The 13,583-nt window shown below is 42.0% G+C and overlaps 1 protein-coding gene across 5 annotated transcripts in view; it reads left to right on the top strand.

The window, feature by feature from the left end:
* LOC124263474 (apoptosis-inducing factor 3-like) overlaps positions 1-13,583 on the top strand; it is a 48,137-nt gene that overhangs the window by 25,100 nt on the left and 9,454 nt on the right. For 4 of the 5 annotated variants that reach the window (XM_046698123.1, XM_046698126.1, XM_046698125.1 and 1 more), the window contains 6 exons: positions 1,817-1,943; positions 3,358-3,470; positions 5,717-5,803; positions 6,341-6,432; positions 6,850-6,980; positions 9,343-9,458. In XM_046698123.1, coding sequence (XP_046554079.1) covers positions 1,817-1,943; positions 3,358-3,470; positions 5,717-5,803; positions 6,341-6,432; positions 6,850-6,980; positions 9,343-9,458 — 666 coding nt within the window. Of the gene's footprint in view, positions 1-1,816; positions 1,944-3,357; positions 3,471-5,716; positions 5,804-6,340; positions 6,433-6,849; positions 6,981-9,342; positions 9,459-11,039; positions 11,156-13,583 lie in introns of all 5 variants that reach the window. The other variant, XM_046698124.1, reaches the window with a different exon arrangement.

Below are 13,583 nucleotides of genomic sequence, written 5' to 3'. Positions count from 1 at the left end.
ACTCAAGGCCACACCTCCGCTAACCCTCAGCCCGATGGTCTTCGACTATGCAGAGGAGCAGGCAGACAAAGTACAAGAAGCCATCAACTCACTACTTATGAAGGAGGCGGTAGAGATAATCGGCATCATTTCAAGCCAGGCTTCTACTCCCCAATTTTTCTAGTACCCAAGAAGAACTCCAAGGAGAAGTTCAGATTGATTTACAACATGCACAAATTCAACAAAGACTATCTACTGAAACCAGACAGGTTCAGAATGATCCACCTCCCTCAACTCAGACTACTCGTCCGTCCAGCAGATTACATGGCCAGCATAGACCTGCAGGATGCGTACCTACACATCCCCATACATCGGGAATCAAGAAAGTATCTACAATTCCTATTCAGAGGGCAGCACTTCCAATGGAACGTCCTACCATTTGGAATATCTTTGGCTCCGTGGCTATTCACACGAGTAACCAAGCCTATAGTCGCATATCTACATCATCGAGGTCTACGCAATGCCTTCTACTTGGACGACGGAATTCAGGTTAAAAAAGATGCCAGTATACTCAGACTACAGCTGAACTTCACAATCAAGCTGCTCACTCAACTAGGATGGCTGGTGAACCTTATGAAGTCAGAGTGAGGAGTGCAGAGAAAGGGACAGCCAGGTGTTCGAGAATGGATAGAGACGGCACAGCACAGGTTAATGAATAAATAACTTTGTCTGTGAACGTGCTTCTTGAACACCTGGCTGTCCCTTTTTCTGCACTCCTCCCTCGTAACAAACAGGTGAACTGTGTCAATATTTTAATGATAGTTTGTTAAACAACTTTATTATTTTTAGGACAAAAATTCTGCAAAAACCTCACAGAGTGGGTATGATGTTTTGATTATGATCAGCGTTTCATTGAGTATGTTATGTTTATTAGTTTTCGAGTTACATTGCAATTCATTTGTCCGCTTTTGAGCCAAACGGACTGTATCACAGGCTAGCATGAGTGATTAAAGATCCTGTACGGGTAAAGATCTTACCTGTACGTGAAGGGGTCGCAGCTCATTTATGATAAAGATCTTATCATAATCTATGGGTTGTTATGAGATGTCTAGTAATAAGAAGATACTAGTTTTTCTATAGCCACATGAATCAACATGACTCTACTTGTCTGAGATTGAAGTAAGACAAGAAAGTGGTCCCCCGAAGCTGGAAGAAGACTAGGATCACGGAAATGCCGTTTCGCAGTTCCCATGGGGGGGTGGGGGGGGGGATACAGGACGTATCTAGGGACAGCTGATGAAGTGGCTTGACCCAGCAGCAATTCGTCGGATTCTATAAGCAAAAGATCATGAGTCAGGATAAGTAAAAATATGTAATTTTTAAAGTAAAATTGATATTTTTATACTTATCCTGACTCATGACATATAAGCCCTCCCAACCTCCCCGCTGAAGACACTTCAGATGGCACAGCAGATCCAAGTGCATGGGCAGAAATTCAGGAGAGAGTGACAAGTAATGCTGGTCACATGACTGTTTGCGCAGGAAAAGGGCAAAAGGGAGGTAACTCGTGGGTGAGTGTATTTTTACTTCCGCTTCGGGAGCTTCAAGGGATTCAAGTGTTCCACTACCATTCGAAAAGGAAAGGGAGATATGCAGAAGATCACGAGTCAGGATAAGAATAAAAATATCAATTTTACTTAAAAAATTACATATTTGGATAGATACGCTGAAATATTGATTTTGTTAGAGTCCTTTGCCTTGAGCCTGGTAATAAAGGGAAAATTGTTCTTGAGACATTATTACTGTATTAAACATTTCGCATGTTACAATATGGCAGGTGTCTGTGCGAGACAGTAAGGTGTACATGAAGGCGGAGGAGGAGACTGTGAAGAAGAGGTTCCGTGTAAAGTCCATGGTGAAGTGCTCCGGAGACAACAGCCAGACATTTGTCCTAGTGGGTGGAGGTGAGTCCTTGCATCAACTTGTGGAGATAACTTCAACATTTGCTCTTCACGCCAAGACTTAGGTACGATTCCCCACATGGGTGCACTGTGTGAAGCCCATTTCTGGTGTCCCCTGCGGCTGTATTGCTGGAATATTGCTGATAACAGGTACATGCATTGGGAAATTTTGAATTCAAATTGGGATTCTAGCATGACATTGTGTGATACTCGATTCTCATTGGCTGAGAGCTCATCAAAACTGTACTTAAATAGCAGTTTAAGGACCGCTAATTAAACTGACCGATTGACTGCGTATGAATGCAATGAACTCAATGGCCCTTTGTTTGTAAAGAAACATGTCGGACATTGGTGATTTCTACCTCGGCAACATCTTTGATGTTTTTGAAGTAAAAAGTGAATGGTTTGAAGTAGAATGTCTTGAGCCTAATCCCATTGAAGAAATTTTGAAGCAGGAAAATTCGTCAGCAGCGCAAAAGCGGCAGTATTCTGCCATGCTTCAAACCGGGTCTAGGTCTAGCCGGTCATGACGTCGACAAGACGTATTGGCCCACATGTCCTAACCTGTCCACTTTCGTCTAGTTCGTAATGCCAGTCCTTCCACTGTCTATGTTTCCCACATAATAGATGGCATATCTGGTCTTTTATGAGTATCGGGGTTATCAACAATTACTCCCATGAATACAGTTAGCAGTGACTAAACTTCGAGAGTTCACAGCTTGAATTGGGGCAAATCGATTGTCATACAGTAGGGGAGATTAATAATTCGCTTGAGAAAAATAAAATAATTGGACTTGCTCACAGTATAAACGCTCTCGGTTTTTAAATAACATTTTGCGGTTTTAAATCAACGATAAATGACCGCAAAATTGAAAACAGAGTAGCTTTATCTTCTAAATATGTATGGGCTAGCGACCAGTTATCGCTGTGTACCAGTTATAATGCCAACACCTGGCTGGGAAAGCGCCTATCATCCAAGATGTCACTATGATGTTTTAGCTTGATTTTAACTCTCGTAGCATTCATTGCTTTGTGTGATGTGTCAATGGGTGAAATACTACGGAAGTACAAGTCAAGCTGTCTGTGCAAAGCACCAGGTGTTGGCTTTTGATACTTGTGAGACCTTTAAAATAATGATATAACTGGTCGCAAGATAACTGGTCGCTAATTCGTACCGTCATATCACCGTGTATTTCTGTTGCTACTGAGGTCGAATATCGTCTTAGCGCAGACAGCTTGATTTTCCTCCGATCAGTTCAAGATAAATTCCAGATGGTATTGTTGTTGCTCTGCCTGGTGTATGGCATTAAAGGAGTGGTCAACACATATGACAGTGTAGATGCTATAATCTTGAATGAGACATGAAGCCACATCTCACAACACCCTTCCTTCAGTGTATGACATTCCGTTCTTACAGGACCGGCCACAGTCGAATGTGCAGAGACATTGCGACAGGAAGGTTTCACTGGCAAGGTTGTCATAGTAACAAGAGAGAAACATTTGCCGTATGACAGACCAAAGTTGAGCAAGGTGAGCTACATGTTTGATGATGCACATCTGAGGATGCATTTATGACGCTGCAATCAGACCGATGCACATATGACAATAATGATATGATGACAATAATGATATGATGACAATAATGATATGACAAATTAGTAGTCATGTGACCTCATACAACATTCTATGCAGAATTATACTTTTAATCACTGACCGCCTCCGTGGTGTAGTGGTTAGAGCGTCCACCCGGGGAGTGGAAGGTCGCGGGTTCGATCCCCGACCGCGTCATTCCAAAAGATGTTAAAATATGGCACTTGTTGGTCCCTGCCTGGCCTTCGCATTAATGGGTACTAGAAGGACTGGTCGCTTGGAGTCAATATAATGTGTCTGAGTGGGGTATTCATGCTTCACTGCGGCATGGTATCTCAGTGGGATAGCACTATATATAAAACCAGCTTAAGTCTGGGCTATTACAAGCAGCCGCACCTACACATACACACGCATACACGTTGTCATATGAGCAAAATATTCTCCAGCGCAACGTAAAACCCAATTTGACCTCACCTCACCTTTTAATCACTGTACATTAATCAATATTTACTCTCGTTAAATGTACAATACATTTTAGAAAGTGGTGAACTGTGACATGTTGTATTTAAGATTCACTTGCTGAGTGGGTTATGTCATTGGCTTGTGTGCTGGTGATTAGAGCCTTCTGAGAGTGTGGGTTTAAATCCTGGATGGCATTCTTCCCCTCCAAAATTTTACAATCTCCATTACTGAGAAAGTGTTATCACCAATATAACATGTTACATTCACTGTCTCCATGAGACCTCTGTGAAGATTTATGGTAGAACTGGACTTCAGATACACCCCATTGTCGTGAGAGGCGGCAATCGATTGGGTGGTTACTCTGGCCAAGTGAAGCATGTCATCGTATCCAAGATACGTAGATCGATGCTGTCAGTCACTGTGGTCCAGACTCCACTGTTTACAGACTGCAGCCATATACCTGGAGTATTGCTGAATTAGTTGAGATAACAGATAAGAAGCCCACACACAAACTGCCACTGCTCTTGTTAGAAATATACATGGATATGATTCACGCCCTTCCCACTACGCGAATGCACAGTGACTGATTTACTACCCCCAAGAGGGAACTCATGTGTTACATAATGTTGATGGCGAATCAACTGATGTTGATTGCAGTGTTCATTGTCTGATTTTGACCAATCACGATCCTTAAGCCCACACACAAACTGCCACCGATACCAGCGATTCTTGTTATTCATTAGAAATAGTTAACGAGCGGAAAGCCTGATTACATAAAATGAAAATATAAAAGAAAAGGCGGGCATGTTAGGACATGTCACAAATGGAAAAAATAAGCTACAGTTTTTGCTTCTTCGTGGTTTATCTGGACACTATAAATGTAAGCTTGCATTTTCATTAAAAATAAAATAAATTTATTTAAGTTGTAGTTGTATTATTTCAATTTTATTATTAAAATAAACTTCATATTTATCAACATGATATAGGTAATGTCTGTGAATGTCTACATCTCTACAATCCAAGATGGCGGTCAAATGTGAATAACGAACAACGGATATAGCGAACTAAATTTCTTGGTCCCTTGGAGTTCGTTATATAGTTTTTCAAGCTTTTGATTGAAAATAACACACAGAGCTGTTCATAAATATTCTGAATTTATATGTGATATTACTAGAAATGATTAAATCTGTAACAGATGGTGATACAGTTGTCAGAGCGCATATGTATGTTGGGGGCAGGTGTGACCTGGATATCAGGATATGTTGTATGTTTTGTGAAATATGATACGTCTGTCATTTTGTGACAAGTAAAATGTCATATTTCCATGAGGGCATAGTCAGGAGTAGTTAAATCTGTGCAATAGCTGGTGATGTAGTTGTCAGTACGTGTGTGCATCTTTAGTGGTGGTGTGATCTGAATATAATTGTCCCACTGTTATCACTGTTTCGTTGCTGCAGTAACCCATGCTTAAGAGCTCGCTGACTTGGTTGACACATCATCGTATCCCAATTGCTTATATCGACGCTCATGCTGTTGATCACTGGATTGTCTGGTCCAGACTTGATTATTTACAGACTGCCGCCATATAGCTGGAATATTGCTGAGTTCAGTGTAAAAATAAACTCACTCACCCCATATCAAGCTGACACGAAGTGATATGTCTGGCATGTGGTTCAAAGTGTGGTTTATACCCAACTCACTCACTCACTCACTAATATTTGCAGGCGATGAGCATCAAACCCGAGGAAATTGCGCTGCGACATGCTGACTTCTACCAGTCACATGACATAGAGATACAAACGGAGAAGGAGGTAGGTACATCAGAGACTGAAGGTTGGGATGAAGGCGGTAAGCGATGAATGTAGCTTCAAAGTGGAGATGACCACACCCCAACAATCAGTTAGTCCTCCCCCTTTTATATGTGTAATCTAAAAGCACCACACGATCTTATCCATGGATTTGAATCTCATAAAACCGCAAGGGAAGTGTTTTATTTAAATCACAAACTGAAAAGAACCCTTTAACAACATATGTCCACAGTTGTATATTTCTTAGAAAATATTCAGAACATCAATCTTGTCTCTGTACATGTTCTTGGAAAAGAGATTTTTAGAATCATTGTTTCTTAGAGGATACTATTTGTTAAGATATGTTGGAATAATGGTGGCTCATGTCAGTAGTCTAAGGTACCACAGTTCTCCTTGTAGAGCTATAATAGCTGACATGAATCCACTGGCCATTGAGTGCCTACTCCACACTGAACACGCTCCTGTCTGGCCCCAGTGTAAAGATTGAACCTGATTTCTGTCATGCTGAAACCATGCTGTTCTGAAACTGTTTTTTATCAGGTTGTCAGTGTAGACGGCAGCGGCAAATCTGTGAAGTTCAGTGATGGTGGTTCACTCAAGTTTGATAAACTGCTTATCGCAACGGGAGGAAAGTGAGTTGAGTATAGACGTACGAAAGTGATGGACTCTGTGTGTCATCAAAACTTTGAAAGTAAATTTTTGGTTTGTTGTTAAATCAGTGATGTTATACATTTCACAGTCACCTGGATCAGACGATCCAGTGATTGATGCTGTTAGCTTTGCCTGTTGTTAATAACACATGTTTTGCTGTGTATATCCTACTCAAGAATTTAATGAAGGTTTCAATAAAGGTTTAAATGATCAGTGGTGATGAAGTGGCTAATGAACAACAAAACAACCATGATGAAGATGTTGCAAGATGGGATGAAGGATGAAGGATGAAGATGAAGCCACACCTAAATGTCATCGGATTTGATGAAATGGTTATCTTCTGTCATTTGGGTAAATATCTGCCATAATGTTCTTATAATTAAACACTTCGTATTCAGACCCCGAACATTGCCAATACCTGGCCTAGACCTTCAGAACGTGTGTCAGCTCCGCTCACCAGAAGATGCGAACTATATTGCCAGTGCTGCACAAGGCAAGAATGTCGTCATCATAGGGTCGTCCTTCATTGGTTAGTACTCAAACATTTTTCAACTATATTAGTTATATGGGTGGTGGGGTAGTCTAGTGGTTACGATTGTCACGCCGAAGACCTGGGTTCGATTCCCCACATGGGTACCATGTGTGAAGCCCATTTATGGTGTCCCCCACCATGATGTTGCTGGAATATTGCTAAAAGTGGAGTAAAACCATACACTTTCACTCACTTATTAGTTAAAGCCTTGATATTTTATTGATTCTCTCTTAAGCAAGGCATTTCAGATTTCAATAACGTTTAAATACATTATAGCTGTTGATGTTGTTTACATGGTTTTAGCCATATAACAATATGGCAACACTGTACTGTACTATGAGGCTCATGATGCAATACATCGATAACAAGCCCTGTATTGCAAGACATACGATATGTTACAAGTAGTTATTGCAAGTCATACAAAAACCATGACAGTGGGTTCAAATTCTGCTTTTGTATGTTTCAAAACATTTGCGAGCTTGATCACTTTGGGCGTTCCTCCCATGTCAAGCAGACACACTGTGATGTAACTGGAATACCGTACAAAGTGGAGTTAACCACTCTCACTTTCACTGCCTTGTATTAAAATTGAAACATTTTATGTGTAATGGGGGCAGTGCTGTAGCCTAGTGATTAAAGCGTTTACTCGTCACACCGAAGACCTGGGTTCGATTCCCCACATGGGCACAATGTGTGAAGCCCATTTCTGGCGTCCCCCGCATGATAGTGCTGGAATATTGCTTAAAGCGGCGTAAAACAGAACTCACTAATTCATTGTATGTAATGTGAATGTTTTTGCAGATTTGTATTTACCTGAGAACAAGGAGAGTTATTTCAACTAACATTTGTGACTTTTTCTGCAATTTTCTGGCTTTACTAATTACAGTTTCCTACAGAAGCTGACCTGAATCCTGGAACCAGTTATACTTGTAGCGCAGAATCTACTAACCATTCATTCTGGAACATTTTCATTAAGTTCTGTCATTTCTGTCTATCTGGGTGACAGTGTTAGCTTTACACAAGTAAACTCATATACTATCCTATTGCTTTGTCTATAGTCATCTGCAGGTAGCATCATAAGTTGAGGAGATGGCAAGATGTCTGCTGTGACAGTGATATTCCTAGGGTGAGAGTTGGGGGAGGGTGAGAGTTGGGGGGAGGGTGAGAGTTGGGGAGGGAGTCGAATGATTGAATGTCTACCTGTATTTCAGAGGCTTTCATATTTTCATGATAATTGTCAGATGGTGTAACTGTTATGTGGATGTGTGTGTTTGAGTGTGTGGTGGTGGTGTTTGCAGTTGTATGTCTGTCTGAATGCTAGTGCATGTGCTTCGTGTGTGCAGGTGTGTGCAGGTGCGTGCAGGTGCAGGCGTGGAAGGGAGAATCCACTTGATGTTGTGTGTGGAAGGTTGGATAACAAAATGTATTGTTGACTGGAAAGCCATATATAGAGTAGGGTGATGTTGGATGGAATATTGTGTTTTTATTCAGAATATATATTTTCCTTTGTTTTACAAATGTTCTTAGCCAAGTTTTGCTGTTGATGTTAAAGGTCCTTGATCATCACTACAATATGTTTCATATCCCAAGATTCTTTTTCATGCACTTTGTCCATTGTGGACATTCCAGAAGTAGAAAAAGACCCCAGCACCTATGCTTGTAAAAATAAAATAATATAAAATAAGAAAGGTATGATCTGCCTGGTACACTGATGACTGTGGTTATGCTCATGCTATCAGTCTCTGTTTCACTGACCCAGATACAACTATTTACCCTGATGTGATAACTAGTGGTGGTCCGATTAATTGAAATAATCGAAGATTGGTCGCAATGACTAAACGACCAAGCAATCGATCATGTTTTCTCATAATCGAACACAAACATTTCTGGAACATTATTGCATTAACAATATTTTTCACAAGGTTGGTTTTGTCTGTTATATTTCATAAACATTACAAGCTCGTTCCAAGTCAGGATTGAATTTATCTTAAAGACTCCAGGAAATTTATGTTCCTAACATACTAGTCATCCTTTAAAGATGTTAAATTTGCACATGCATTTTGTGGAATTTGCAAAAAGACTCATAAGAACTACATGTTTTTTCTTTGTGCAGTAACAAACATAACCAGAAAAAATTGATAAATGACGCTGACCAATTATTTTCGATGATTGATCGGTTGTAATAACCAATCATCAATTATGAGATTTTATCAAATTTCCCAACACTAGTGATCACCCTAGATCACTGCTGATTGGTATAAAATAACTCTCAATACTAATGCACTTTGACTGATATGTTTTACATGGAGGGAGGAAGAATTTCATAAATTCACTCACTCACTCACTGTTGACTCTTCAGGGATGGAGGTAGCTTCCTGTCTAGCGGAGAAAGCGGAGAGTGTGTCGGTTGTAGATCTGATTAAGGTGCCCTTCCAGCTGACGTTAGGGGACAGAGTAGGGGCTGTATTACAGAAGGTAGAGTCAGGGTTTGCACACGTCCTGCTAGATATACCATTCCTGTTAACCCTGCCCTTCCCATTAACACTTCCAGGGATTATTTCTTTGTCAATGTCCCTGAGTTTGCTGTCAGTCTGCTGCGTTTTGTATTCTGTTGCTTCAAGCCTGTTGCTTTGGAATGCCTTGTATTGTATTGCCTTGTATTGCTCTATATTGCCTTGTATTGCTCTATATTGCCTTGTATTGCCATGTATTGCCATGTATTGACGTCTATTGTGCCTTTTTTAAGCCAGCTTGTTTTTTAAGTCTGTTGTTTTGTGTTATTGTTTCTCGCCTGTTGTTACATGCCTGATGTTTTTAACAGCATTTAACATTTAGTGATGGTATCTGCTTTGTGATTGTATGGATGGTATTGTCATCTTTGCAGAGTTGTGCCCCTTAGGCATGCCAGGAAGCTATAATCATGGGTTTGAATCCCAGATTGGACATGTACACAGGTCAACTTTGCAGAGTTGTGTCCCTTAGGCATGCCAGGAAGCTATAATCATGGGTTTGAATCCCAGATTGGACATGTACACAGGTCAACTTTGCAGAGTTGTGTCCCTTAGGCATGCTAGGAACCTGTGGTCTTGGAGGTTTTAAAACACAATACACTTGATTGTTGGTTTCCAGTTTCCAATGTTTAAAACTTTCATCCCACATCGATGGGCGGTGGAGTAGCCTAGTGGTTAAAGCGTTCGCTCGTCTTGCCGAAGTCCCGTGTTCAATTCCCCACATGGATACACTTTGTGAAGCCCATTTCTGGTGTCCCCCTCCATGATATTGCTGGAATATTGCTAAAAGCGGCGTAAATCCACACTCAGTGAGTCAGTCAGTCAGTCAGTCGTCCCACATCACGACGACTTGAGTGACAAACCATAAGCCTGTAACCTGTGACGAAGGAGACATAACCAGTTTTTTGGGATCATGTTCATAAAATGACCAAGTTGCACTTTGAACCATAGCCAATCCTTTTGGAGGCTGGATACCTTGCCAGTGATCACCAGAAAGCTTGACCACAAGAATGTTTCCCTGACTGTGACAGTTCGTGACCTTGACGTCATAAACCAATGAAGCTGATAGCTGAACGTTTTACACTCAAGACACTGGATAATACTGTGCTGGCAAACACGAATATTTTGATGAATGATTTGTAGGATAGAATCACACCTGTGTTGTTCAATGTCAAATATATCAACACTTGTCAATGCAAGGTCAGAACTTCTCAGGAGGCAATGGAGTCTTAACCTGTCACTGACTTATGTAAATGTATTTTATTTGAAAAGGCACTTGGATATTCCTTGTAGTCCAGATTAAAAGGCTCACCTTGACAGTTTCTGTATAGCTCTTGAACTGTGCTTCTTCAGTACAGCATCCCCTCTCTTAACATTTTAACCCCTAATAATCCCCACTAATATGTCTCTGCTTGAACTGCTCGTCCTTGTTACTCTCATGATGATGCAATGTTGTTGTCGCTACTTACGCTTGCCTGAAACCTCTGTTTTATATGACCTTCAGTTGAATGTTTTATTTTTCACCAAGCACGTGTTTTAACTGTAGGTATGGAAGTCGCTGGGTTTTTGGTTGCTAAAGCCCAGTCTGTTCATGTTATTGGACGAAGCAGTACTCCCCTAGCCAATATATTTGGGAAGAAAATAGGAGCTGTTTTTCAAAAGGTAGTCACTCTTCAGTAAGATAATTTTTAACTAATCCTGCACTACTTGCTTCCTGCACTTATTGCTTACGACTCGAAACGTGGCTGTGCCAGACGATTGATGTTGAAAACTGTAGACTGCGATCACTTCCTGGTCTCGGGTAAACATCCGTCTGCGCGCATCACCGGAAGGTGATGTCAGCCACCTCAGATTATTGCTTTTCGTACGCCTCGCAAGACGTGTGGTTTGCCAGCTCGACTGTTTTGTATCCTATGAATTTGTGTTTATTGATAATAAACTGTCTTTCAGGTACTTTCCTTTGTTCTTCAGAGAGTGTAGGTATTACCTTTCTGTTTCGTTTTTCGTAGTACTGTTGTAGTGATGGTGTTTGTGATAAACACGGTAGTTTCATCACTATTATCGGTCACTTCGCCATTCAGAACACGTGGCTTCGATGTATTTGTAGTGGCTTGTTCTTGGCTCATGCTTATATGTTATACTATCATCTTATATTATTATTAAGCCTTAATTCTCGTCTCCAGTTTATGTCAGTATTTTGTGAGACGTTCTCATTTATGCTGTTCTACCCCGTTACTGTTATATTGTTTCACTGTGTGTTCCCCATTACTATTGTAATGTTTTTCACCGTGTGTTTGCTGGGGGTTTCTGCTATGTTGCAGTTTCTATACAGCACAAGCTGTATAGTTTGTAGGCCGGGGTATCTCATAAGTGCCTTCATTCATACTGTTTGAATTGCACTTTTCCGTGTTTTCCCCATTTTTTCACTCAAGTAATGTGCTTGTTGCGCTTACTAATTTAATATAACACCTTTTTTTTGAAGCGCCAGGTCCAACACCGACGTCGCCTGTGACAAGCATCCAGATACTTGCCACAACACTGATGTCCTCTAGCTCTAGGGCGTCTGGCGCTCCGTCTCCTTTCTCCAGGTTGCAGTTTCCAGCGTGTCCTTGGCAGACGTCTTACTCCTGACGCCTCAGATGCATGTGCCGCGCGCTCAGCAGTCACTGGATGTTTCGACTCCCATTTGACTTGACCTAGTTAGCAGGGCAGTCTGGTACAACAGCGCCTCTGCTGTTCATCACTGCAGCGCCTATACGGTGCTTCTACCACATCGAGTACGACCTTGCATTCTGCAGTCGGTATTAGCGCCTCCGTCGCAACACCAACCTGTTCCAGAGAACAGAGAATGTATGATGCATCTACCTGATCCAGCGCCTGTATTTCTACCAGGAGCTTGGCACTTTCGTTTACCAGATTCAGCCAGTATGGCACTTTTCTACCAGTGTCCAGCGTTTGTACCAGATCCGCCTATAAACCATACTCCAGCGCCCCTCCAACGCCTGTCCATACACCCTCCAGCGCTTCTACCAGATTCAGCGCTTGTATGGCACTTTATAACACCATACTCGCCTCGCTCACTCCAGCTCACTCTACGCCTGTCCGGCGTTTTCAACCAGATCCAGCGCTTGTATGGCTTGTATGGTACAACTCCATACTCACTCACTCACTACCATCCAGTACTCACTAACTCCACTCACTCACTCCCGCGAGCTGTCCGGCATTTCTACCAGATCCAGTACTTGTATCACTCACTTGGCGTCACTACAACTCCCACTGCATCACTCACTCACTCCCAGCGCCTGTCCAGCGTTTCTACCAGATCCAGCCCTGTAATGCGTGCCTATCAAACCATCCTCACTCACTCACTCAAAGCGCCTGTCCGTACTTGTTTCTACCAGATACAGCGATCTTCCAGCGCTTTCCAGATCCAAGCTCCTGGATCCAGCGGCAGCTCTACCAGATCCAGATCTAGTGCCTATCTAGCGCCTATAACATAGTGGCCTATAAAATCACACTCCCCCACTCCAGCGCCTATACCAGATTGAGTATCTATATGAAGTAACATACTGCGTCAGCGCCTCCACATCTTCAAGAGTTCGGCAGCTGTTGGTTGCGCCACTGTCTCCGCTGACCTCTACGTCGGCAGACGGACACATCTTGCCCTTGAAGACTTCAACTAATATGGTACCTATGCCGGGCGTGGCGTTTACGCACTCCCTTGTCTTGAATTCATCAATAGGGCAGCCCAGGTGGATGAGGAAATTAAGCGTGTGACAGTGTTTCTTCTTACAAGGCACGAGACTCAAGGGATGACGGCCCTTGATTTGGAATCCACACGGATGCTCCTTCCTATCTCAACTTAGCTTCGGCTATTAACACTGTCTCTCAAGACCTGACAGAGATGAATCCGTACAGGATCGTCACCTCTCTTCTATATGCATGATGGCTTGGTAGTGGATGGTCCTCACTGTCCTTGGCAAACACTTACAGGCAGTTCTTGCCAACGCAGGTGTTATTTGAGGTCAAGGATTTTCTGGTTAGGATTCAAAGCTTCCGAGGAATCTATTTTACCAATCCTAGTCCTCGA

Source organism: Haliotis rubra, unplaced genomic scaffold, assembly GCF_003918875.1.
Source record: "Haliotis rubra isolate DU_JTF1 unplaced genomic scaffold, ASM391887v1 Scf885, whole genome shotgun sequence".
In the NCBI taxonomy this organism is placed as follows: domain Eukaryota; kingdom Metazoa; phylum Mollusca; class Gastropoda; order Lepetellida; family Haliotidae; genus Haliotis; species Haliotis rubra.
The sequence above is the reverse complement of the archived record's forward strand: the minus strand, read 5'-3'. Positions and strand labels throughout refer to the sequence as shown.